General features: G+C 48.4%; 1 protein-coding gene across 1 annotated transcript in view; it reads left to right on the forward strand.

The window, feature by feature from the left end:
* LOC119405010 (serine/arginine repetitive matrix protein 1-like) overlaps positions 1–27224 on the forward strand; it is a 90135-nt gene that overhangs the window by 3120 nt on the left and 59791 nt on the right. The window contains exons 2-3 of the mRNA XM_037671756.2: positions 1151–1313; positions 16369–16413. Coding sequence (XP_037527684.1) covers positions 1236–1313; positions 16369–16413 — 123 coding nt within the window. The 5' untranslated portion in view covers positions 1151–1235. The remainder of the gene's footprint in view (positions 1–1150; positions 1314–16368; positions 16414–27224) is intronic.

Genomic DNA, 27224 nt, shown 5'->3' on the forward strand with positions numbered 1-27224 from the left:
AACTAAAGAACAGGGAAAAATCTAGGGACTTTAGCTTAAACAGCTTCGCTGTTAAAAAAAAAACAAAAAAAACATTGCCATTCACCTCTGTGGAAGTGGGCGATCAGCGAAGCCGTGTGGTGCGGCACGCCGTGCGAGTTTCAGACCATCACATACATGTGCATAGAGGGGGGGGGGGGGGGGGGGGGGGGGCTAATCACCTAAGGGGGGCCGTAAAATCTGTCCCTATGTTTACTCAGTCTGACCTGTACCTTGATTTTTTTAAAGAGCGGTGTTATTGCCAGGCAGTCTTTTGGCGATAATGGCGGCCGACGGTCCCTGATGTCGCATTCGAAGAACTGTTTTCTTCCCATCTTTGCTCCCGGAAAGCCAGGGACCAAAGACAGGCCATTGTTAGAAGCACGCTATCGTTTCATTTTTTTCCCTATCCATAATGAAGCATGTCTTTTGGACTCGTCCAACCGAGGGAGGGAGGGTGGGGGGTGCTGCGATAACCCTGCGCACGGATATGATCACGTACGAGATACATCGCACGGTCGTTTTAATTGACAATTAACGCACCCCTAGGATGGCAGTAACACGTGAATAGACATTTAATAATCCCTTCACTCACGGTGTTCAACCGCCGTCTATGTACGCGATTCGCTTCTCCTGTTCTATTCGGAAACTACCCGCCGCGATATACGTTACAGCGCCCAAGGTGTAGCGCTGCGATTGTTAATGACGGGGGTTCTATTGCGGGCGAGGGCGGCCACATTTCTATGGGGGCTAAATGCTAGGACACCGGTGTACCTAGATGTAAAGCCCTGGAGGACAAAATTAATGTCGCGGATGAGCTTAACCCAATATTTTTCCGTGTCCTGTTAATCGGCATTGTCTATTGCGATCTCTCTCACTGTCTCAAACTTTTTACACAGTGTAATCTGTGTGTATGTGTCATTATGTACTGTTCTGTGTTTATCAGTGTATATATATCATAACCATCACCCATCACCTGTAGTAGCATGTCAGGCGAATAGCAAGGCTAACATCTCCAGCATTCCATTTAAGCAATTCTCCCTCTCTCTTTCTCACAGTCCTCGAACTATCCTGCAGCTAAGACGCGTGGGGAGCCAGTGGCAAAAATCAACCCTGAATCAATGCATTGCAGGTGGGTGGCCGGCGCCCTTTGCGTGGTCTGGTGACGCGGCAGGGGCCCAGACTAGAGACGTTCACCGAAGGGCTGCAGGTGGGGCATGGCACCACCTGGCAGGCAGCGTTCGCGACGTCGTCCAGCTGCCTTCATGGGATTGGTTGAATCCCGCAAGCAACAGGTACCCAGCGCCATATGTATCGGAAACAGCTGTTTTAGAGTGTTATCTTGCCCGTGTAATGTGGGGAGAGGCTCTGCTCTCTCCTCCCCTGGAATCCGGAAATCGAACCCGTCGTCAGTGTACGGTGGGTTCGAGTTCCGGATTCCAGGGGATTCCCTCATCGAAATGCACCCGCCGTGAATGGGAATTCACGGCGGGTGCATTTCAATGAGGGCGGCATGCTGGAACACCCGCTTACTTATGCTCCGTTTCATACATCAGATGTAACACAATGGAAGCTAGCGAGACTTATTGCAGTGGATGCGTTCGCGCCAAGAAATAGTTCAGTGATTTTACCACCCGTAATATATATATATATATATATATATATATAGATATATATATATATATATATATATATATATATATATATATATATATATATATATATATATATATATATATATATTATAAAGATGTTTATTGGCGGACACTCGGCGAAGATGGACGACAGCGACAGTCAAGGCGGGGCCGACTCTGCACGAGCTGCCTTCTCTCCGAAGAGGGCAACCCACTAGAAGGAGCTGGAGAGGACGGCCCACTTCAGAGTTCCAAAGCTTCGCTACAATTACTCCGGGCACGAAAAGGGAGCCGCCTGGCGACCTAACAACTTGTCACAATGAGCGGGCCATGGTAGGCCTTGAGGCGCTTCACGTTTACAATGTCGCGCCCTCGACGGCGCATGTCCGAGGATGGATCGATGGGTTCGATCAGGTAGTTTACAGGGGATGTGCGTTCAACGACACGGTAGGGGCCTTCGTATTTGGGCAGTAGTTTTGAAGAGAGGCCAGGTGCAGTAGTAGGAATCGAGAGCCATACGAGCACTACAGGGAGGAACGTCGGCTCAGAAGTGATTCTGTCACCGCTAATACTCCTCTGCCGCTCTTGGTCATGCGTAGTGAAGGTCTTGGCAAGTTCGCGACACTCTTCAGCAAGTCGGGCGGTAGCAGAAATCGGCGCACAATCAGACCGATCCGGCTTGTATGGAAGGATTGTGTCGATTGTGTGCGAGGGGTGCCTGCCATACAGTAATAAAAAGGGAGAAAAACCAGTGGTGCTCTGAGTGGCGGTATTGTAGGCGTAGGTCACGAAGGGCAGAACGGCATCCCAATTGGTGCGATCGGCGGCGACGTGCATGGAGAGCATGTCGCCGAGCGTACGGTTAAAGCGTGCGGTGAGGCCATTCGTCTGTGGGTGGTAAGCAGTAGTTTTGCGGTGAACAACGTTGCACTCTTTTAGAATGGCTTCGACGACTTCTGACAAGAAGACACGGCCTCGATCACTGAGCAGCTCCTGAGATGGACCGTGACGTAACATGAATCGGTGGAGCAGGAAGGAGGCCACATCGCGCGCTGTAGCCGCAGGGAGGGCGGCAGTTTCAGCGTATCGCGTGAGGTAGTCTACAGCGACGATGGCCCAGCGGTTACCAGCGGACGTCAGAGGAAGTGGCCCGTACAAATCGATGCCAACGCGCCCAAACGGCCGGTCAGGGCAAGGTAGAGGTTGCAGACCTGCCGGCGACAGGTGCGTTGATGTCTTGCGGCGCTGACAATCGATGCAGGAGCAAACGAACTTCTGCACGTAGCGGTACATCCCTCGCCAAAAGTACCGTTGGCGGATGCGGTGGTAAGTTTTCGATACTCCAGAATGCGCACACTGCGGATCAGAGTGGAACGACTCGCATATGTCAGAACGCAGACTTCGGGGTATTACTAGTAGCCACTGGCTGCCGTCGCCGCTGTAGTTGCGTCGGTGGAGGAGGTCGTCGCGAACGGCGAAATCGTGGGCTTGACGACGCAACGCGCGAGTGGGTGGTGTTGCCGACGGATCAGTCAGCAAGTCTATCAGTGAGGCAATCCATCGATCCTTGCGCTGTTCGGTAGCGAAGGTGTGAATGTCGATGGAAGAAACGGCAAGGGGAGACACTGAGCTGTGGGCACTGTCGTCAGGCAATGGAGAGCGCGACAGGGCGTCGGCGTCAGCATGCTGGCGTCAGTTGCGGTACAGTACGCGGATGTCGTAGTCTTGCAGGCGAAGTGCCCAACGGGCGAGACGGCCTGAGGGATCTTTCAATGACAACAACCAGCACAGCGCATGATGATCGGTGACGACATCAAATGGGCGACCATACAAATAAGGCCGGAACTTCGTAAGGGCCCAGATGATTGCCAGGCATTCTTTCTCCGTGACGGTGTAATTGGTCTCGGCTTTAGTAAGCGTGCGACTTGCATATGCAACGACATATTCCGGAAACCCAGGTTTGCGCTGTGCAAGGACAGCGCCGAGGCCCACACCGCTGGCGTCCGTGTGTACCTCTGTAGGGGCGGCAGGGTCGTAGTGGCGTAGTATCGGAGGAGACGTCAACAAACGACGGAGCTTCGCGAAAGCGGCGTCGCACTCTGACGACCACGTATTGAGGGGCCCGTTGCTGCCAAGGAGCTTCGTCAGCGGCGATATGATGGTCGCGAAGTTTTGTATGAAGCGCCGAAAGTAGGAGCATAGTCCTACGAAACTGCGCAGTTCTTTGACGGACGTAGGTTTAGGGAACTCTGTCACGGCCCGAAGCTTGGCTGGATCGGGGAGAATTCCGTCCTTGGATACGACGTAGCCTAGTATTGTCAGCTGCCGTGCTGCAAATCGGCACTTCTTTAGGTTCAGTTGTAACCCGGCGTCGCTCAAACGCGTCAAAACAAGCCGCAGGCGTTGAAGATGCGTGGAGAAGTCCGGGGCGAAAACTACGACGTCGTCGAGGTAGCACAGGCACGTGTGCCATTTCTAGTTGCGCAGAACGGTGTCCATCATGCGCTCAAAGGTCGCGGGCGCATTGCACAGCCCAAACGGCATGACGTTAAATTCGTACAAGCCGTCGGGTGTGACAAACGCTTTCTTCGGTCGAGCGTCGTCAGTCATGGGGACTTGCCAGTACCCTGAGCGCAAATCGAGCGATGAAAGGAATTCTGCTCCTTGCAGGCTGTCAATGGCGTCGTCTATTCGAGGGAGGGGATAAGCGTCCTTACGGGTGATCTTATTGAGTCGTCGGTAGTCCACGCAGAACCGCACAGAGCCGTCCTTCTTCGCAACGAGAACGACAGGAGACGCCCATGGGCTGTTTGAGGGTCGAATAACATCGCGGCGAAGCATGTCTTCGACTTGCTCGTTAGTTACACGACGCTCTGCAGGAGATACGCGATAGGGACGTTGCCGCAGTGGTGGTTGGGCGCCAGTGTCAATGCGATGCGTGACAGCAGACGTGCGGCCGAGGGAAGTTTGCGCGACATAGAACGAAGAACGAAATTCTTCCAACAGGCACAGAAGCTGGGAACGCTGGACCGAAGTAAGGTTGTCGGCAATGGAGGAAGCAAATACGTCAGCGGGTGACGAGTCGGATGTGGAAACGGCACTGAGCGTACGGGAGCTGGCACAGTGCGTGTCACCCGGTGCGTCCATAACTTGTGCGTCTTCAAGGGCTTCCGCTCTGCCGAGACATTCCCCTCGCACCAACGTAACAATGTTCGGGGACGGGTTCGTAACGAAAATATCGGTGTAGCCCTGAGTGACTTGCACGGTCGCAAATGGCACCAGCAAACCTTTCCTGGTAAAAATGCGGTCAGAGGGAGAAAGGAGTGCAACGGTGTCGGAGAGACTGGTGCAATAGACGGACACAGCCGTTGACGAGCTTGCAGGAACTGTGGTGTCGTCTTTGACGAGTACCTTGGTCGCAGCCGATGGACTATTCGCCGGCGTCAAATTGGAGAATGGTGAGAGCTCTATTTCGGCTGGTGCGCAACGAATTACGGCGTCGTGGCGAGCGAGAAAATCCCAACCCAGGATGACGTCGTGAGAGCATGAAGAAATTATGATGAATTCGACGGCGTACAGAGCGTCCTGAATGATGACACGGGCGGTACACACCGCTGTCGGGTGAATACTTTGGGCGCTGGCTGTACGGAGGGAGAGCCCGGAAAGCGGCGTCGTCACTTTTCGTAGTAGTCGGCTAAATTTAGCGTCCATAACGGATACGGCAGCTCCAGTGTCCACAAGGGCCAATGTGCGCATGCCATCTACAAACACGTCTTCTACGTTCGATGGGCTTTGCTGAGGGCTTTGGCAGTTCGATAGCGTCGCAGCCCTTGCCTCTTAGACTGCGACGACTAGTTTTCCTCGTCGCGCGCGACCGGACGGGGCCGCATCGGTGACAGTGAGCGGCGTCTTGGGGACGGCGAACGGCGGGTAGATGGAGACGGGCGTGACGTCGGTGACATAGGCGGCGGCGGCTCGTAATATGGGCGGCTGGACTGGCTGGTGACGGTCGATCCGAATCGAGGCGCCTGCATGCGATTGCAATAGCGGGCGACGTGACCGGCGCAACCGCACGCAAAGCAGATGGGGCGGTTGTCTGAAGTGCGCCATCAGCTTGCCGGGAGGTCCCATCCATGTCGCAGGACGCGAGGGACGGGGTGGCTGCTGATATGACTGCATGGTGGGCTGCAGTCGCGGCGTATGGATGACGTCGGCGTACGCAGCCGGCACACTCTATTCGAAGGCCTGAGGCCTGGCGACGGCTCCGGCGTAAGTATGTGGGGGAACCACAGGAATCGTTGGAGGCGGCCTGGCGACAACTTGCGCGTAACTGAGCGGCACAGTCACCCGAGGGGGCTGGTGGTATTCCGGCATGACCTCTGCGATTTCCTGCTCAATAGCCCGGCGTAGGGGAGGCAGCAGTGTGCTCGACGGCTGTTCAACAGGCTGCGGGTGAGCGAAGGCCAGTAGAGAGAACTGGCGGGCAATCTCCTCGCGCACGAAGGACTTGATTTCGGCGAGCAAGACGGAGTGGTCCGAAATGGCCGACATGCCAGCGAGATCGGCGTCGCGTGATGGAGGTCGACGCGTCATCAGCCGCTGCCGGCGCAGCTCCTCGTAGCTTTGACACAGTGTGATGACCTCAGCCACAGTGCTAGGGTTTTTCGCGAGCAACAGGGTGAAGGCATCGTCTTCGATGCCTTTCATGACGTTCCGGATCTTGTCAGACTCAGGCATTGTCGCATTGGCTTTCTTGCACAAGTCCAGGACGTCTTCAATGTAACTCGTGAAAGACTCGCCGGACTGCTGGGCTCGTTCACGTAAACGCTGTTCAGCTTGCAGCTTACGAACGGCAGGGCGGCCAAACACGTCGACGATGGCGGTCTTGAAAGCGGACCACGTAGTGAAATCGGAAGCGTGGTTGTTGTACCATAGGCTTGCGACACCCGCGAGGTAGAAAACCAGGTTGCTTAGTTTTCCGGCCTCGTCCCATTTATTGGGTACGCTGACACGCTCGTAAATCGCGAGCCAGTCCTCGACGTCGGTGCCATCCGCGCCGGTGAAAACAGGAGGGTCGCGGATACGGGGGACACCGTGACAGGATGTCGGTGCAGGGGGAGGCGTTTGCTGGGCGGCATCTTGAGTCATGGTAGAGGGCACGGCACGGGATCGCAGCTCCAAGGGCATTGAATGCTGACCGTAGTTGTTTGAAGGGCACAGCGCTCTCCACCAAATTATAAAGATGTTTATTGGCGGACACTCGGCGAAAATGGACGACAGCGACAGTCAAGGCGGGGCCGACTCTGCACGAGCTGCCTTCTCTCCGAAGAGGGCAACCCACTAGAAGGAGCTGGAGAGGACGACCCACTTCAGAGTTCCAAAGCTTCGCTACAATATATATATATATATATATATATATATATATATATATATATATATATATATATATATATATATATATATATATATATATATATATATAATATTTAAAGCAAAGCTATTTAGGCTTGAGCTAGGTCCGGCGGCGTTCGCGGACATTGCGCCTTCCATCGCCGAGCGATGACGTCATCATGCGTCGCCTAGCAACGCGTTAGAGGAAGGAAAGGTGGAGGAGCAAAGTAGTCGAGAGGAGAAGAAATAAATCAAACAAAATAAAATTTCTTGGCGCGACGGTATTCTAACCCGGGAACCCGCGGTCCGAAGGCGATCGTCATAACCACTAGGCTATCAAAACTTTTTTTTTTTCATTACCGGATCGGCTATCGAGGCACGCTGTCAGAACAAGCGTTTATGGGAACCATATGATTGCGTTGCTATGGGCGAGAGAACGATAAAAAGACCGAGAGAAAGAAAGAGAGGGAAAGAGAAAGAAACACAGAGAAAGAAAGAAATAGTGAGAAAGCGAGAAAGAAAGAGATAGAAAGAAACAGATAAAGAGGAAAAGAACGCAGAGCATATTCATAGTATATAGTACAGTAAGGAGGTGGGAAAGGGAAGTGAAGTTGAGGAGGAGGGAAAGAAGGAGGGGAAGGGCACCAGCTCCGTAGTTTTCTCAGTCTTTGCACCACTAGCACGTAGCTGCCTCTTTTTTTTTTTTTTTCGTTTTTAGACTGAGTGATAAATGAAAGCGCTTTGTGCCTTAGAAATAAACCCCTTTATTTATGTGGTTCTCAATAGGTTATTCTCGATCGCTTAGCGTCTCTGTTTTCTTATTGTGGCCTCCGCGATTTGTTCTGGAGGTGCGCAGCCGGAGCCAATCGCGGAGGCCACGTTTACGACGACGAAATCCAAGCGCAAGACGCGCGAATAAGGTTGCCACCATTTTCCGAAAAAAAAAAAAACGGCCCTTCGACAGGGAGGGGTTAACAAAAGACTAAACTAATGTTGAACAATAGACGCTATGTCAAGTCTTCGGCATGCAGTGCCATTTATTATAACATTGCTTTCCTTGAGCCAAGTAAACCTAATGCACAAACAAAAGCAGCACACTAAGCTAACCAACTAGTCGAATTGCTGGCATAAAGATCCCCCATGATTGAAATGACGCTTCGCTTATTGCTCTGAATCTGCTGCACTGAAAAGGAACCGCAATACTTCGGCCATAAAAAGCTCTTCTTTCGTCTGAATCCAACAGACCAGTGGCATTATAGACACAAACGCACGTCAAAATGTATAGAGTGCATATGCCACAAAAAATGTCGGAAATTCATGTGCCATACACGCGCTATAATGTGCTCTATTCTAGTGATCACTGCACTTGAAGGGATTCTAGAAAGTGGTTGCCAAATAGCGTAAGAGTTATTGGTGACTGACAATAAATATTTATCATCATAGTTATTGAACTGACGCTTATAAAACGCCCCCCCCCGCCCCCTCCCCCCCCCAAAAAAAAATAAATAATCGCGATATTGGGTCGACAAAAAATAAACGGCTCAATAGCGGCCGGTGCGGACCGGTAACCGGCCCGCTATCCAAAAAAAACCGGCCAGGTGGCAACCCTACGCGCGAACTTACAGATTCTGCTGACCGAAATACTTGAATAGCTTTCAGAGCGTTTCACCTTATCTATGAAACGGGAGTATAGAATATAAATATAGATTCAGGCACGCGTTAAAGAACCCCACGTTGTCAAAATTAACCCGGAGCCCCCAACTACGGCTTGCCTCATAATCATATCGTGGTTTGTGCTGGTATTCCCGCAGGACTTCGCCGAGGTGACGCTACCCTTCTGTGAAGGTTATGGTTGGGTGTCGCATTTACCTATCCGTACGCGTTCCGCATAGGAATGGCCGACACCGCAGCTTGTGACCACTGCGGAAGTGATGAAACAATTAAGCATATTCTGTGCGACTGTCCACAGTACTGTTCGCAGAGACAGTCGCTTTGCAACGCGCTTGACAAATTGAACGACCGCACTCTTTCGGAAGAAAGAATCCTGCGCCACCGACAGGACTTAACGTCACAGAAGAAGGCTGTGCAGGCGCTGATGCGCTTTCTGTGTTCAACCGGTCTATCAGAACGGCTGTGATAGGACGTCCTGCATGTGTGTGCATGTGTGCATTTCTGTTTTGTTTTTCTTTTATCTCACTCTCTCTCTGTCCTCTTTCCGACCCCTATATCCCCACCCCTGTGCAGGGTAGCAAACCGGTCACTCGCACCAGGTTAACCTCCCTGCCTCTTCCTTTTCATCTATTTTTCTCTCTCTCTCGTCAAACCCCATAAGTTAATAATTAAATGTAATACTCACACATTTCTCTCGCACTTGCCGCTAAATCACTACCGAAATTTTATTTTAAAAGTCTGGCTGAACTGCGCAAAGACAGGACAAAGAAGTAAGGTGACAAACAAACACGAGCGCAGACTATGAACGAATGGTTTACCCGAAAATACACATAACATGCATACTTTACGCAATTTTGCACCCGGTTTGTCTAAAAATTAGTCTATATCTGTTAGCCAAGGTAATGAAGCTCCTTATCTGTCAGATCAACAGATGAGATGCTGACGGAACTGCTGTCTTTTCGATCATTCGCGTGGGTCTCAAAGGTCGCGTGAGGCGGTTCTTGTACGTCTTCAATATGGTGGTACGCGCAAAATACGGTTTGCAATCGTTGCAGGTCGACACGCGCAGTACGATATTGCTTCCTCGGCCGGTCTTAGTAAGAATTCTCTCAGTTTCTCTCTGAGGAGGTTATTCAATATCTACCAAAATGCACAGCCGTCTTCCTTATGAAAGGAAACACGCGAGCGCGGGGCAGATAACCTTGTACCGCTCATGTGACCCGGCGCTGTGTAAATAAAAGGGAAAAAAAAGACGAGGACGCCAACCACAAGCGAATAAAAACGTATTGACGTTTCGGCACCGAGAAACCTTGTTCACAATAATCAAATAAAAGGAGAGAGCGATGCCACTCCTTCTACTGCCCGCACTCCTTTTTGCGAAATTTGAGTACGGGCTCGTTGGCATTCCATTTCAAATGTGATTACAGCGCAGAGACCAACGAAGACGAGCGCTGACTTCCAACTAGAGTTTTATTGTGAAAAAACAGCAATTTATGAAAAACCACAGCTCGCGATAAATAACGCCCCCCCCCCCCCCCCCCCTTCTGAAACACGAAGCCGCCATGAGCACACTTTAAAACAACAATGCAGGAACAGCCCGGTCAAGAAGCCCTTCTTGCAGTTTTACTTCTTTTTGCCACTCTATGTTGTTGTGATAGCAACAGTCCGAAGCTGCGATAGCAACAACCCTTATCGAAAACAGTGCTTGTTCGCTGAAATGTCCCACCGGATAGTTGGATATCAAAAAATTTGGCAGGTCCCGCGCGTTGTGGGAATCGCTTTTTTGCGAAGCAGAAGCAGTACTTTTACGCTGTATTTTATGGCTTTGAGCCCAAGCCTTACGAGGTGGATCGGCGTGTTTTTGTAAGTGTAGTAGCTGTGTGCACATCGTGAGCTTACCAGGCACGTCGACAACACTGGGGTTTAGAGGGTAACTTATGGTGCGACGTCGTCACGTTAGAGTACATATGTCAATATTATCGAAATTAAGTGCACTTTACGGTGCAATCATGTGAATATCATACGTAACTTTCGTTAATATATTCCTTCCTCCTGGGTCGAGCAATGCTTCAATATAGCTTGCTGAATCATAAGAAATACAAGTGTAATGTTTATTAGCCTGCTAAAATAGCGGAGCCAACAGTGGAACCACAGACGTTAATCTGATATGACGCCTGTATCGTAGGAGTACTTACATATGTAGTGGTTCTTGCTTTCTTGTAAAATTAGATAGCCAGCAGCACAACCACAATGGACGTTGCCCCGACATTACACCTTCATAGGCTGTTTTTCCAAACCAGTTTATAGACCTGGCGTGGCTCTGTGGTAGAATGCGTGACAGCCACGCAGAATGCTTGGGTTCGAGTCTTGCTGGGATCCTAATTTTATTCATTCCATTCGTCAGGTTTACGCTGCAGCTGTCGGTTTTTCTTAACGCTCTCGCATTTAAATGACCAATGTCTGTTCTCGCCGTTCCTGGGTAGATACAAACTGTCAATCACCTGTGGCACATACCCGTACACCGCGGCCCATGGTAAACGGGTATACCACACCTGTCTGGAGGAAAGGGTTTGACGACGTACGCGACAAGATTTTCACGTTAATAGAGTCTTTTAGCAAGTTACGGAAATACGGTACGCAAATATGGTAAGGCAGTACGGTACCGCTCCTCCTTTCCCGGTCGTTGAGCGGCCAAAGCACAACCAGCGGGAAAGGAGGAACGCTACCGTACTGCCTTACCGTATTTGCGTACCGTATTTCCGTAACTTGCTAAAAGACTTTATTCATGGCATGACCCGACAGTCATATTCGTCAAGTCCTCCTACTCTTCCACGTCAATTATGGCCTACACGAAGTTAAGGAGGGGTTCATGAGAGCATCCAGACGTAGACGGCTAGATAGAAAGATAGGTAGACAGACAGAAACGCTCAAAGTGCCAAAAGTTCGCTAAGAAATGCTTCGCATTTAAAAAAAAAGCGTGAAATAACGACAGACACATTTGTGACGGGAGTGTGGGCACTAGACACCGCTCTCTCCTTTTGTTTTGAGATTCCGCCACTTCGGCGCGCCACATGTGCGGTACGAGGCAATGCGACATGCGCTCGTGTGTTCCCTTTCATGTAGATGACGGCTGTACAACAGATCAATAGATGACTTGCACTGAAGTCAATGAAACCGGCGTGTTGGAGCACCAGCATGTGGGGATGCGACGTTTGCGATGTCACAATAATGTTATCAGAAGATCTCATACAGGTTCTTTCGTTATTAGTGCACAGAGGCGTTCCTCCCACGTCGTTTTCAGATTGAAGCAGATTGATCGCAACTTGTTTGTCATCAAAGCCTCCATCGTGGAGTGTCAGAACGTTCACAAGCTGCGTCCATGACGTCACGTGCAAGCTATCTGTATGTATACCAACAAGCCCAGCTTAAAGCACCCTAGCTTAGCTTCAAAAGTCCTCCGCGGAGCAGGCGCGTCTCACGGCATCCGCCTTTTTGCTGTCGCACGCAGCCTCCACGTATGCAGCGTTCCAATGCTTTCAGCGTCAGGCTTCAGCTCCGGCTGCTGGCAACGCGCGCGTAAAGTCGCGCGTCTCATTGCCTCTCTGAACGCGCGCCGAGTCGCACGCACTTAATTTCGCTTCCATGGATGTTGGTATTTCCATCCTTCGTGCTGCCGGTTCAGCTACCAAGGTGAGCAGAACGGTCGCATCGCCACCGCGTGACGCTGCGTCACGCTGCGTCACACTGCGCGTAACATAATGCGCCGCGTCACGCTGCGCATTATGTTTTGCAATACGCTAGTTTAGAATAGAATACGCAGAGCTTTGGGTTAGTGTTTGTCGCCACTGCGCATGCGTCATAAGGTATCCTCTTGTTGTGTACCCACGTGTAGTGTATCGTACGAACGCTTGCGTTACAAACCTTATTCTAAAACTATAGGCAGTTTTAAAACAGGGTACGCAAAGCTTTGCGTTAGCGTTTGTCGCCACTGCGCATGCGTCATACACTATACTCTTAGGTACCCATGTTCATCGACAAAAATTAGTGTATATCGTACCCAACGAACGCTATGTCCGTACCCCTCGATGTGACGCGTTGTTGCTATAGCAACAGCTAACATCCCATCATGGCCGCGATTTTATGCACGCTGACACGAAAGCAAGGCAGCGGCGTTTACGGAGTCGCGATGGTGTATTCCCCGACGTTGTCGCGTTGGTGGCGAACACGAGACGATCCGCGATTGAACCATTATACATAGTGACTCTTCTATAACGGACTTGTTTCGTTGGGTTGCAGTTTTGTTAAAAAGCATCTGATTTTAATGCGGTTTGCGGCAAAACATTCAGGAAGGATGAAAATTTAATAGACTGTCCCGTTTTTTGATGTCCAATGCAAAGAAACGCGAATAACTAAGAAATAACGAAAACAGCGCGAAATGCTATACAAGGAGGGATGGCTTGCGTCTATAAAACGTCTAAAAAGTCTGTCTGCAATGCCGCATGCCGAACGTGACAGTAAAGGTTTGTAAAGGTTATACAGGTTTATAGTATAATCGCTTAACCTATAGCAGATGTTGAAACGCCCATCCGAAACGTCAAACTGTTCCTCAACAGTACTCAGTCCCTCATTGTATGGTATATCGCGGAATGTGGTGGTTTTCGTTATTTCTTATGTATTCTTTTCTTCTGCATGGTACATAAAAAAACAGTGCCGGTCATTAAATCTTCGTCCTTCCTGTGAATCTTTCGTAGCAAACCGCATTAAAGTCGAATCATTTTTAAACAAAGTAAAGCATAATAAAATAGGTCAGTTCTAAATAAATCACCGTGTATATACGACCACGACAGCGCTGGAACGCTGCCCGGTTCACACTGACAGATTTCCGGTCCGCGACGAGATTGTCGACACGTCGCACGATGTCTCGCGACAGAAATAAAGCCCCCGTCTCGCCGATCGACCCGACGGCGATTTTCTTCGCGAAAAAATAAATAAATAAAAAAGCATCGCTTGTCGTAAGCCAATCAGAACGCGGCATTACGAGGGAAAGGGAGGGAATGCTTGCAAAAGGCGACGCTCTTGGGCCGGCGACAAAAACCTTTCTCGAGTCGCCCGGTGAGATGAGGGCATTTTCGTGTCGCCGACCTCGCCGCGAACCGGAAATCTTTCAGTGTGAACGGCCTTTGTTGTAACGTTCCAGTTTGACTGCGATATAATGAAGCTCCTCGATGGGTGTCGATCTTAACTGGCCCCGGTTTCATATCTTTTCCCGGGGTCGGCTCACTTCGATGTGACACTCATGGGCGCGCGCACAGACGGAAGGGGTTCCAATAGCTCATCTTTGCATTGCGTTCAGATCGTAAGAGTCGCAGTGGGAGGGGTTAGGGCAGGCCCGTAGCCAGGCGGGGGGTGCCCTAGCCCCCCCCCCCCCCCACCGCACGAGATTTTGGTGAAGTACGTCTTTTTACGAAAAATAATGAAAATAGGTTTTTTTTTTTAATAGTCAAGGTTTCACCCTAAGGGGTGGCACTTCTCCGGATCTTTAAATGAAGTTCTCCGTACCGTACCGTAGTCAAGGTTTTCAGCAAGTGCCCCCTGCCCCCCCCCCCCCCCCCCCGAAAATATTTCGAAATTGCTGGCTACGGGCCTGGGTAAGGGAAGAGGTGGGAGGGGCTGAGGTGAAACTTCACCCACTTTACTTCCCCCTTCCCCCATTAAGGAACCCAGCGCACGCCTACAGTGACACTGGCTGCATGATAGACACACTGACCACTGCGGTGGGTCGATCCTCTGAATACAGTGCAATCGTCGAGCGATCATTTTTGGCAATGCTCTCACTATCGCAAGATTTCACGACACCAGCGACAGACTCATTCTGCACCCTACTAGCCTGTACGTAGCACGTACAGTTTGCTCGTAGAAGCCGATGCGCCCTGCGTTAATCTCACGAAATCTTGCCAAAGTTAAGGTATCGCCGAATGTGATCGCCGGAGAATATAACCACAAAACCGTGCTTTACTTGTGAGATCGACAAAGCAGGCCCTTCCAACCATAAACCCCAAAAAAAAATATATTGAGGTTTTTTTTACTGAAAGGAATTGTACTCTTGATAACCTGTATTTTTTAACTCGGCGTGTTCAAGTGCCGTTTGCTGTTTTACTGCGCAGTAGTTTGCGTATATATAGAACAGAGTCAGCAACTAGTGCGGCTGTAGAGTAGTAGCTCATATGGAAACACTCGCTAACTTCGAGTGCATACTTTGCACTGAACGTGGCTTTCTTGCGCGGTGTCAGGTTTTCGGCTAGCCAGAAAAGGAGACCGACAGACGACGGCAGATAAGTTGCCTAAAAAGCACAAGAATGCTATCGAGTTATCAAGTGCGCTACGCGTGCATTTTTTTTTTTTTGCTCAAGCTGCGATAAGTTGCCGCAATATTAGCTTTTTTTGTTTCCTGGCTAAAGTCTACAAGATGCCACGACAGCGTCTTCGCTACCGCTTAGCTCTGTAAAATAACATTGTATAGAATTATGCTCATGCGACGTCGACGCACGCCATTTTGTTCTACGATTCGAAGCTTCCAGCGTGCGTGCTGATGGAGATAGTGTCACGTGGCCGTGACGTCGACGAAGGCAATAGGCGGCGCGTTTAAGACGAAACTCTTTATTTGGCCGAACTTGTGGCCGGGAAATGAAAACTCAACTACAGCAATACACGCTGTACTACACTGATAGCGGCGAACTGGGCGTCGGCCGTCGATAATCTGCCCTGCGGTAAGGCGCGTCGGCATTTATACAGGCAGCATCGAACATTCGAGCCTTATCGCTGGTGGCCGCGTTAGTTCGAGAGTTATCTCAACTGATCGCGTTTGCGCACTCAAGCTTATAAGAAGATTCTACGATAATCTGGAAGGTTCCCAGACATTAGCACGCGGCTTGCGCAAGGCGGCGGCTACGCGTGTAATGGATAGTTACATAAAAATGACAAAAGAAGCGCGCGCGGCAATATAGAGAGATGGAGATCAAACGCAGCCTTCGCACTGTGCTGGCTGTATAACCAAATGGCGGCCACAGTGACGTCAGTGCAAGCATGTTCACGTGACGTCGCGTACGCCATTTTGTTGTACGTTTAGAAGCATCAACTGCGCTTATTAAGAGTTCCCGCCATGGTGGTCCAGTTGTCATGGTGCTGACCTGCTGATCCGAAGGTCGCAGGATAGAATCCCGGCCGCATTTAGGTGAAGGCGAAACGCTTGAGGCCCGTGTGTTTAGATTTAGGTGCGCGGCAAAGAAACACAGGTGGTGGAAATTTCCGGAGCCCTCCACTACGGCGTCCCTCATTGTCGTATCGTGGTTTTTGGACGGAGAACCCCAACAATCAAATGATCAAGATAAAACACAGCTTTTCACTCTGATAGCTGTACGACAATATGGCAGCCAGAATGACGTATTTGCATAATTCCATCTCTATGGCGCGGTGATCACTCTGCATTCTGATGTAGATGTTTATCAAAGGGCACCAGGCAGTCACCAACTGCGATCAATTCTCGCGAGAGGAATGCTCCACAGATTACAGCTAGCGAACAACGAAATACTATCGGCTTTTCCAGAAAGTTTCGGTGCGCTTGTTGCATTAGAATTTCTCTCCTCTTTTTTTGCAGAGCTGCGATATTGCTGCTCGCCAAGTGGCTGTGGCAAGACTGACGGTGAGCGTTCCTTCTTATTTTTCACAAGTGCCACTGATTTGCAAGCTCTTCGCCGAATGTTTGTTGAGCGTTGCCGAGGATGAGTTGGCAAAAATAGGATCTCAAACTTACTTCATTTATTTACACAATACTCACAGCGCCATCAGAGACATTACAGTGAGGGGGTGAATACATGTAAGCGGGTTTATACAACATCACACACAAACAATATGAAACAAAAAGTAGGCACAGTTATAAATAAATTACATTCACAGCTAATATGTAGAGTATGGCATAATGGGAACTAATAAAACACTAAGTCAACAAGGCATAAACCGTATCGTTTGATATTTCATTAACAATGGCAGCAGGTAATCTATTCCACTCCCATATTGTTCTTGGGGAAAAACGACATTCCGAAGGATTCTGTATTGCAAAACATTTCACGCACTTTATGGAAATGATCGCCCGGTGCGGACACGTAATGAGGTTCAAGCATATACTGTTGCCAATCAATGCTAATTTTTGAGCGAAAAATATTATGAAAAAGTTTCAAAGTTTTTTCCTGTGCTTTTCTAGTGACTCCCATTTCAGGTTCGCCTTCGCTTGGGTATAGTGCTATAGGTAAATGTGCAATATGGCGTTGTTGCACATGTTCATTATTAAAATATGATACTGAGTTCGACGTTCGGTTCCTGAAGTGTACTTTATAGCACTGCGCTGCTGAGCGCTACGTAACAGGAACAGTAACTAAAACATAGCGATAACAGTAACTCTCTAGCACCGGGTAGCGGTTTCGATCCAGGCAGAGGCTTTCGCTCCAGTGACGCGGTGAAATGCGAAAGCGTTCGTGTACGGTGCATTTGGTGTACATCTTAGCCATCGGGTGGTAAGGAACCATGCGAAGTACCCCTCTAGAGGCATGCCTCATGAGTCAGAACCATGTTGTTGTAGTTTTGGCTGACACGTACAGTGTGTCTAATAGTGATTCAGTCATTATTAGACACACTTCGCGCATTCGTCGGCAGGCTGAAATCACCGTACGCTCAGTCCGTACAAGAGGTACTGGATGTTGTATGTCCAGTACTTGCAAGCCTTCAGTAGGCACTGTGACTGGACGGTCTACAGTGGAACGTGATAGGCCTGCAGATCCTGCGTCCTGTAATATAGGACCCATCCCTGTAGTTTAAGCTCACGTGTATCGTTTTTGTATGTTCCTTTCTTTCTATATCTCTATCTTTTCATCGCTTAACCCACTTCTCCCGGCGTAGGGTAGCAGACCGGACGCGCGTCTGGTTGACCTTCCTGCCTTTCTTTCCTCCTCCTCCTTACAGAGGGGGATGGAAAGAAACGCGAACAGCGCGGCGCGCTGTTATCATCACGCTCCGACCTTGGTGGCAATTATAGAGACGCTTGAGTGGTCCTTGATTGTATCATGGATGACTCTTGTGGTCTTTTGTTACCATCCGGACTACAACCGCTCGAACAGAAATGCGTAACAGCAGGGCGCGTGGATGCCGCACTGTTCGCGTTTCTTTCCATCGCGATAGTATGTATCGGCCGATACCAGGTTTTGTATACGTAAACGGGAAAGCCCAGAATGTCAGCTGTATAGTGCTAGCTCCTAATAGCAGCAGCACAACTGATGGCGTCGTTGTTCGTTGTGGCCAGGCCCGTAGCCAGTGGGGGGGGGGGGGTGCCCTAGGGGTCCGCCCCCCCTCCAAATTTTGGTGAAGCATGTGTTTTTACTAAAAATAAATAATAAAATTTGGTGTTTTTCTCAAAAAGTCAAGGTTTTCAGCAAGTGCCCCCCCCCCCCCCCCCGAGAAAAATTTCTGGCTATGGGCCTGGTTGTGGCATCATAAATTTTGAAGATATATGATGTCATGATGACGTCACATGATTGTGTCAAAAATGACGCCATTTGTGACGTATCACACGCGGGTTCTTGTATCACTTCATTTCGCCTGCCGTGCTTCGCTCAAGGGGCCGTGCGACGAGACGCTTAAGAAATTTCCAGTTGCCGTTTTTCTTTTTTTTTTTCATCGAATGAAAGACCAAGCCCTCAAGAGCCTGAAAAATGCATTGGTAAGCGTGAGTGAACCATGTGCCACTAGGTACGCCAGTATACCTACTGTCACGTGGCGCAGTGGGTACGCCGTGCGCCAGTAGGTACGCCATACGAAAATGGACGTAAATAATGTCAAAATAAGATGTCTTGTAAGTCTTTACTCAATTCCAGACTTGCACAAAGCCTTCTCTGTATACAGGAGATTTGTATGGTAGAGCAAACTCACCTTCGAAAATTGGTGTCAGTTTCCATTTAAGCCGGAAGCCTTTGAAAGGGACACTAAAGTGAAACAATGAATCTGTTTAGATTGATTAATTGTACTCTGATAATTGTACGCTAAGTTCACCATCGTAGGTTTATTACTAGAGGAGAAAAGTTAGTTCAATATGTCATTTTTAAATTTCGCGCCGAAATGACCGCGCGTGACGTCGCGGATTTTAAAGTGCATATTTCGTATTTTGGCGACATTCACTCTACGAAATTTCCTGAAATTTGGTATGTTAAGTCTCTGCCCCCTCAGAGGACCATTTACTTCATTTTCACCGATCTGGTGACAGCGATTTGGTACTACGTAGGCCCTAGCCCAGGCCGTCAAGATCTATGACGTCACGGTGATTGGTGTGGGAACGTCAGGTTGGCGTCGCCACACGCATTTTCTTTTTGCGCTTTTTCTCGTGGTCGAAGTGCCTTCTCGCGGTAAGCGTAGTGATTTTGGTATTGTGGAAGAGTAACTTACTAGTACGAGAAAAAATCATTTTTCTCTTTGATGTCTATTGAAGGGTTTCAGCTTAACGTGAAGTATAGAAATCGCGGCGCTCCCACGGAATTATATTTAGCCGACAAGTTGAGCAACTGCGGTTCCTATCGTTGCTGTTGCCTCGACACAACGGATAGCTTAAAGTGTCGGCCATTTGTTTTGGCCTCTAACAGTTCTCTTCCGAAAAAGCATGACAGTTTTTCGCAGCTCAGTGAAACGATTGTTTATATATATACATATATTTTGCCCGTGTCTCTTTTACAAACCGCGCCGTGCGGGAGCTATATATTTCCTAACATCGGTGAAGTGAAGCAGTTCGGCGTACGAAAAACAACGATTTGGAAAACTCGAAGTGAAAACTTGCCGAAGAAAGAGAAGCGGCTTGGGGTTGACGTGTTTGGAATAACCGTGCCACGGATGGAAATGCCATCTGGGAGATCTGCTCACACTAATGCACCCGAGTCCTTCCACTTCGCGATGCGCCACGAGGAGTGTCCTTGTTTTTGCGTGTAATTTGTTATACCGGTTGTTGAAATCGAGTAAGCAAGCGAGAAAGAAAATGGGACCGAAGAAAAGTGAAAAAAGGAATGGGGAAGGGAATGAATGAAAAAAGAGAAAACGTATGTAGTGAGAAACGAATAAAAAATTGAGGAAGAAAGGGGACTGCAAAAGCAAAGGCAGAAAGCAAAATAAAGAAAATATTCAGCACTATCTATCTATCTATCTATCTATCTATCTATCTATCTATCTATCTATCTATCTATCTATCTATCTATCTATCTATCTATCTATCTATCTATCTATCTATCTATCTATCTATCTATCTATCTATCTATCTATCTATCTATCTATCTATCTATCTATCTATCTATCTATCTATCTATCTATCTATCTATCTATCTATCTATCTATCTATCTATCTATCTATCTATCTATCTATCTATCTATCTATCTCTGTCTGTCTGTCTGTCTGTCTGTCTGTCTGTCTGTCTGTCTGTCTGTCTGTCTGTCTGTCTGTCTGTCTGTCTGTCTGTCTGTCGTTCCCATTGTGCAATGCTCCCTCCTAACTTTTTCCTTCCTCCATGCCGGGAATTGAACCTTCATCCACGTACTCAGCAGCGCGACACTTCAGTCGCTCCAGGCAACAACAACTATCATGCGTTCATATCCAGGCAACAATGAAATGTGGCAGCGTGCACTGACAAGTAACCTCGCTAAAAGATCAGATTTTCGCATCAGAAACGGCTGATCGCCAACAGGCCCACGATCGAGAGAGCATCAGTTGTTGGGAAAACGGCGCACACAAATGCGCATGTAAATGGCGCAACGTCGAGGGCCGCATTTCTGTACGCTCGCCGGCGCCGGATACTTCGTGTAAGACGCCGCCACTGAAATACGTGTGTTATAAGAACTTCTGTGAAAGGAGAGGAAACGAATGTAGTGAGAAATAAATGAAAAGGCAAGGGAAGGAAGAAAGGTGACTGCAAGACCAAAGACAGAAAGGAAATTAAAGGGAGAAAGGAATCGGAATGAAGGAAATGAAGCATGGAAAAGGGGTCGAGTACCTCAGAATGTTAGTGGAGCGGAACTATCTCATAGGAAAAGAGGGAGAGGGAAAGATCGTTATTGAAAAACGGAGTGATTAGCCGGCGTGTGTTCGCCTACTTAATTACGAAAGAGGCTCAATTTAACTCGCACACAAGAGCAGTCGCTCGTCGTTTATACTAATTTGCGTGCGTTGGTTAATCTGAGCTGTTGCTCTAGCAGAATTAAGGAGAATCGAGAAAGGGAGATGGACGATAAGGGAATTAAGGAAGGGGGAGTTCTCCGCATCAGAAGCACTTGAAGAATGAAAGAATGAATGAATGAATGAATGAATGAATGAATGAATGAATGAATGAATGAATGAATGAATGATCCCAGAATAAGAATCGACGATTGATGGAAGACTGGAACCACCTTCCCTCCGACGTCGTTTCCATTTCACATCATAACTTGTTTTGTTTCACCTTACACAATTACTTACTTGATGACGCGTAAAGTGTATATTGTATATATTTTTATATTGTTTGCTGGGTATTTCGCAACGTACCTGCATTTGCATTCAGTTGTATTAGCCTAACACCGTATCTTCATATATATTGTTCTGGTTATTAACTTGATGTTACTTTGTTATTTTATGTACCCCGCTCCCCTCTGTAAAGCTTTGTGCGATTGAGGGTAAAACAGTTAAATAAATAAATGATGGAACGCGGGAAATCGAACTCTGTAAACGACCGCTCTGAGACCAATCGTAGAATGATTGTCTTGAAAGGTGCTGCCTCCAAGGAAGGTGATGGCGCATAGTAATGTGGATGGTAGGGGCGGCGTGGTGCGTGAAAATCGGCTCAAGATGAAATCATTCTGTACAAGCGTGTGGGCCGACGCTGTGTTCCGTGTTGGCTGGGACAGTATTGTTGTGCACGTGCCTTCGTTGCGCTCCCTTTGGAAGTCACGTGACGAAGCGTACCCGCGCTTGCCGATGGCAAGCACGTAACCGGAAATGACAGCCGCGCACGGGGGGCGGGGGGCTGTTTCCTCTTTGCAGTCTGACTTCGTATTCGGGCGCACAACCGTACGCTCACACACACGCTCTCGCTAACTCCGTCTCTCTCTGCTCCTCTGCAAAAGTGTATTGTGTTTGAACTCGTTTTTTTTTTATTTCTTTATCTTTTTTTTCTTCCCGTTTCTTTTATCGCACTGCGCGCCGGCATTTTCCACCGTCGGCGGTATTCCCGACACTGCCGCAAGCGCTGAAGAACTGTCGATCGTAAGGGCAGGAGGCCTTGACTGCTTTCGTCGCATTGTAGTATAGGTTTTTTTTCTCTCTCTTTTTCATGCGATGGGCTTTCTCTGGAAAGGTAGCTGTGTGTGTATGAGTGTGCGGATGCACGCACGCATGCACACACGCACGCACGCACGCACGCACACACACGCGCGCACACACGCGCACACACACACACACGCACACACACACACGCACACACACGAGCGCGCGCGCTCGCTTTATACGATATCAATTACGTTGAAGGAAGTATGTGAATCCTACCGGTTATTAGGTCGCAAATGCCATCGCTGGCAAATGCTGGTGATCCGCACTTCTGATATTTAATAAGGTAATATATGTGTGCTACTTCTCCGCTGCCTCACTCCGTTAAATGCCGGGGCGGGAAGAAAACGAGTCTTTGTTCCTATTGCCTCTTTCACTTAGCTACATTTCATCATCATAATTTATTGTTCTTAAAGCGCTTCAGGGTATTATATAAGGGAGCGGGGACAATGTTCGAAAAGGGTTGTCGTACATCAGTCATACGAGTTCAAGAAAAAAAAATGATACCTTAAACAATTCATTGAACATCGATTCGAGTGGCATCATTCAACATCAGTCACTTGAGGGTAACATAAGTGATTGAATAGCCTTGACGCTGCAAGTTTAACTTAAATAAACCAATACATAAAAATACACCAGTAAGGAATGGTAAGAGGGGTAGAGATGTTAGCATATATGTTTAGTCAACATCTTACGAAATTGATTTGGATCTCGTTCATCGACTCAGGCAAACAATTCCATTATTCAATCGCACAGGGTAGGGATGACTGATTGCAAGCCTTAGAAGTTCCGTGCAATCGTTGTATGCTTAACAATATCTTATCGTTGTCTTAACGATGAAGTGTAGAGCTCGAAAACGCACTCGATAACACGCGTTTCATATGACGTAGAAGCTGAACAGGGCGTATATGTAATTAGAAGGCTAGTCGTACACACCGCGCCTGTGGTACGCCGTACCGGGGTGCGTAGTTTCAGCACTTAGAACTCGCCACAAAGGAGGAGATAGAGGGAAGGAGAGAGAGAGAGAGAGCGACTCAATGACATCTGATTTGTGTCCGATAAACCATGGAGTTTCCAACAATACAGAGCTTCCTGCAATATTTGCTAGAGGGAACTCTGGCGCTGCCATCGCTCCACCACCGTGGGAATGATGGGTATGTATACGTGGGTTCACCTAGTCTTCGTGCTTGCGGCTTCGAACGCGCTTGCGGCTTCGTTTGTCGCTGTGCGTTGGCTTTTATTTCCGATAAAAGAATGACTCGTTGTGAACTTTGTGAGCTGATTCGAATTGGTGGGACTAAAAGGGTCGAGGTGGTAAAGTGGGAGTGTAGAACTTTTTTTAATAATTAACAATTGTTAAAAGTCGAAAAACCACACGCAGCCGAAAGAACGAAGCTTCGGCAACTGCACCAACTACCCATCATTTCCATACTGGCTGAAGCGCCATGCAGCTCCCAGAGGGACTAGCGCGAGATTTTCCTCTAATGTAGTATTAGTTGTAGTTTATTTCAAAAAGTACAGTTCCCTAGGGTATACCGGCGAAAAGGTAAAAAAAAAAGGAAAACCTCACAAGGCGCCTGCTCCCTGTGAACCCGAAAATCCCACCAAGATGGCACGTTCTCAGTGTTATAATTGACACAATCTTTACAGTGCAATCGAGGTATAAGAAAATAAGCATAAAATGAGATTTATTACATGCAGGTCACTTTAGAGAGTACAAAACAACGAGGATGAAACTCTGTGCGATAAACAACACACCAGTGTGACGCAAACAAATCGTCGCGTACGTCTGGCGTGCGCGTGTGCGTGCGTTCGTGCTTGCGCGCGTCTGTGATGACTGCCTGCGAGCGTTGATAGCAGGAAAAATGAGGAGCTGAAAGGGGAGAATCTATTATAGGTGGGGCCGACAGGAGGGTGTCTGGTCTGTCTCTTATCTGCGGCCTCATCATCATCCTTCAAGAACACTTTCGCCCCCTTTCTCTTTCTCCGCCTTTATCTTCTTGCGAGGCATGCAGGACTGGATTGCCAACGCGGGGCAGATTGATAAGGCGCTGCGGGCTCCGTCAAAGGGACAGGAAAATTTTCAGCCTTTTTTTTGCGTCGAATGAAGGGTCAAGCCCTCAAGTGGCTTGGTAAGCGTGAATGCACCATGAAAAAGTAAGTACAGTATGTTTTAAAACCCAGTTTCGGCTCCTGTTCTATCCTGACGTCACAACACGGCACGAACTTCTCGTCACGTGCTCGCGCAAGATGTCGTGACGCGTCCACGGCAGCTCCGCTCCGTTGGTGACGCCCGAGCCGCCATCTTGAGTGTTTTGGTGACGCCCAAGCGGTCACTTTGAATGTTTTGGTACCTGACGTCATCACAGCTATAACTATGACGTCATCACAGCCATAACCATACTGGTGCTTGAATTCACGAGAATTGACACTGTAGCCGGACGTCGCGACAGTGTCGATGTCAATAGGTACGCCATTCGAAAATCGACTTCGATGTCAAAATAAAATCTCTTATAAGGGCTTACTGAGCTTCACACCTGCTCTGAGCCCTCTCGGCATACACGAGATCTGTAAGGCTGAGTGAACTCACCTTCGAAAACTGGTGTCAGTACACCTTTAAGTCAATAAGCCCGGGAAGGAAGACCAGAATGCGGTTGATTTCAGTGACGCGGTGTGACCCCTTTCGCGTCTCACAGCGTATACGCATTTCGTGACACGTTTTGACGCCGTGTATAAACGCATTTTAACACCTTTATCGGTGTTAACGTGAACCTTCCTAAATACTAAAACATGTCTTTACGCGTTCGTTCACTATGGTACACTCTAAGAAAAAAAAAGAGTATGTATGACTCCTTTCGGTGAGTCCTAACTTGTCACGTATATGACTCTGTTTAAAGAGACGTGTTAACTCTCTTGGGGGTTACACGACTCCGACGACAGTATAATTGTCTACAAAGATAGTTGACGTGTCTGTTTAAAGAGAGTCATATACGTGGAAAGCCAGGACTCACGAGAAAGCGTCAAAAGACTCTTTTCTTTTTCTTAGAGTCTATACTACATATTTCAACGCCTTCAGGATCGTTTAAGAGTGTTTAGTAGTCCCGTTTAAAGGATCACTGACAGCGCATTTTTCTGTTTCCGACATGTATGCCTCTATCTCGTGTTGTTGCTTGCATAATCTCGCAGCCGTATATTAAAATTTATTTTGTTGTACAAGTCGTTACAGCAACCGTACGTTTGTGTTATTCCTGGTTACGTAAAATAAGCTATATATGATTATTAACAATATCATCAATTGAAGGGAGATGCGAAGCCAAGGCCTCTTTGGGACTGGATCAAAGAGATTATTCGAACTGAAAACGAGCACCAGTCTGGCGTTCTCGAAATAGGATCCGGCTTGGCTGCGCCCGAATCGCCCGAAGCGGCACGTGCCGCCAAGAAAACGTGAATGCTAGACTTGCTATATAGAAAATGTAACCATATGCTTGGCATTCAGCGACTCGAAAAGGACACCTCCGGGTGTTTTTCAAAAGCGTTGAAGACGCCCTGGCTAGATCGAAGTGCTCGAAGCCGCGAATCGCAATACGACACGTGCGGTTCACCCTAAAGCAAAACGCGTATTCTTAGTTGGCTTTTTTTTTAAAGAGCGAAGCTGTCTAGGTTAGGTTCCGGCGGATCGCGTCCGCAAAACAACGCGTATAACAACAGTATGGGGTGCTACTCGCCACAGCTTCCCCTCGCCCTCTCGCCACTTCTTTCACGAGTATCGCGATACTCAGCGGCGGCACTTGCCACAAATCGATGTGCTCCTTTGTCTCGTGACGTAAAGCATCTGCATCAGCGGTATCCCGCAAAACAACGCGTATAGCAACAATTTTGGGTGCTACTCGGCACAGGTTTCCCTCGCTCTCTTGCCACTTCTTTCACGATTGTCGCGATGCTCGGCGGTGGCACATGCCACAAATCGACGTGCTCCTTTTTCTCGTGACGTAAAGCATCTGCATCAGCGGTATCCCGCAAAATAACGCGTCTAACAATATTGGGTGCTACTCGCCACAGGTTCCCCTCGCCCTCTTGCCACTTCTTTCACGAGTGTCGCGATACTTGACGGCGGCACTTCCCACAAATCGACGTGCTCCTTTGTCTCGTGACGTAAAGCATCTGCATCAGCGGTATCCCGCAAAACAACGCGTAGAACAACAATTTTGGGTGCTACTCGCCACAGGTTCCCCTCGCCCTCTTGCCACTTCTTTCACAAGTGTCGCGATACTCGGCGGTGGCACTTGCCACAAATCGATTTGCTCATTTGTCTCGCGACGTAAAGTATCTGCATCAGCGGTATCCCTTTGGACTAGCTATGTGACGGACGCGTGTCGTCCGCTCGGAGGAAGAAGAGTGGCAAATGAAGGAGCGCCAACGCGCACAGAAGCGCAAGTGGGCGCGAAAACGACGTGAAGTCGTTACCGCGGAACATGCAGCCGCAGCCGCTCGTCACGCTGGCTACCAACCATCCTTGCAGTAGTGGAGGGGCTGTGATTTTCTTTTCTTCTTTTTGTAAACAAGACAGACAACTAACTAGCTCGGACCTAAATCTCCCGTGGTCGCAGGCCTGGGCGAACTTGATAGAGTACGGGATGACAGCGAGGTGTGAACGCAAACTTCTACCGAGATTAATGCAGCATGCGCTTCCATTTGAATGGGAAGAAGCAAAGAAAACTACACATGGACAAAATGCTACCACATCCTATGTCATGCGCTATAGGATAAACTATTCGCCCCACACATGCGGTACCCATTCGGGCCTGTTGAATGGTGTAGTGAACATCCCTTGTGTGTTACTCGGCTGCTGACCCGAAAATCGCGGTTTCGATCCTGGCCGCAGCGATCGCATCTTGATGGAGGCGAAGTGCTAGAGGCCAATGAACTGCGCGATGTTAGTGCAAGGTAAAGAACGCTGGATGGTCTAAACTTCCGGAGCCCTCCACCATACGACGTGCCTCTTAATCATATCGTGGTTCTGGCACGTAACGCCTCTCAAATTATTATTATTATTATTATTATTATTATTATTATTATTATTATTATTATTATTATTATTATTATTATTATTATTATTATTATTATTATTAACTATG

This window comes from Rhipicephalus sanguineus, chromosome 9 (genome assembly GCF_013339695.2).
Source record: "Rhipicephalus sanguineus isolate Rsan-2018 chromosome 9, BIME_Rsan_1.4, whole genome shotgun sequence".
NCBI classification, from domain to species: Eukaryota; Metazoa; Arthropoda; class Arachnida; order Ixodida; family Ixodidae; genus Rhipicephalus; species Rhipicephalus sanguineus.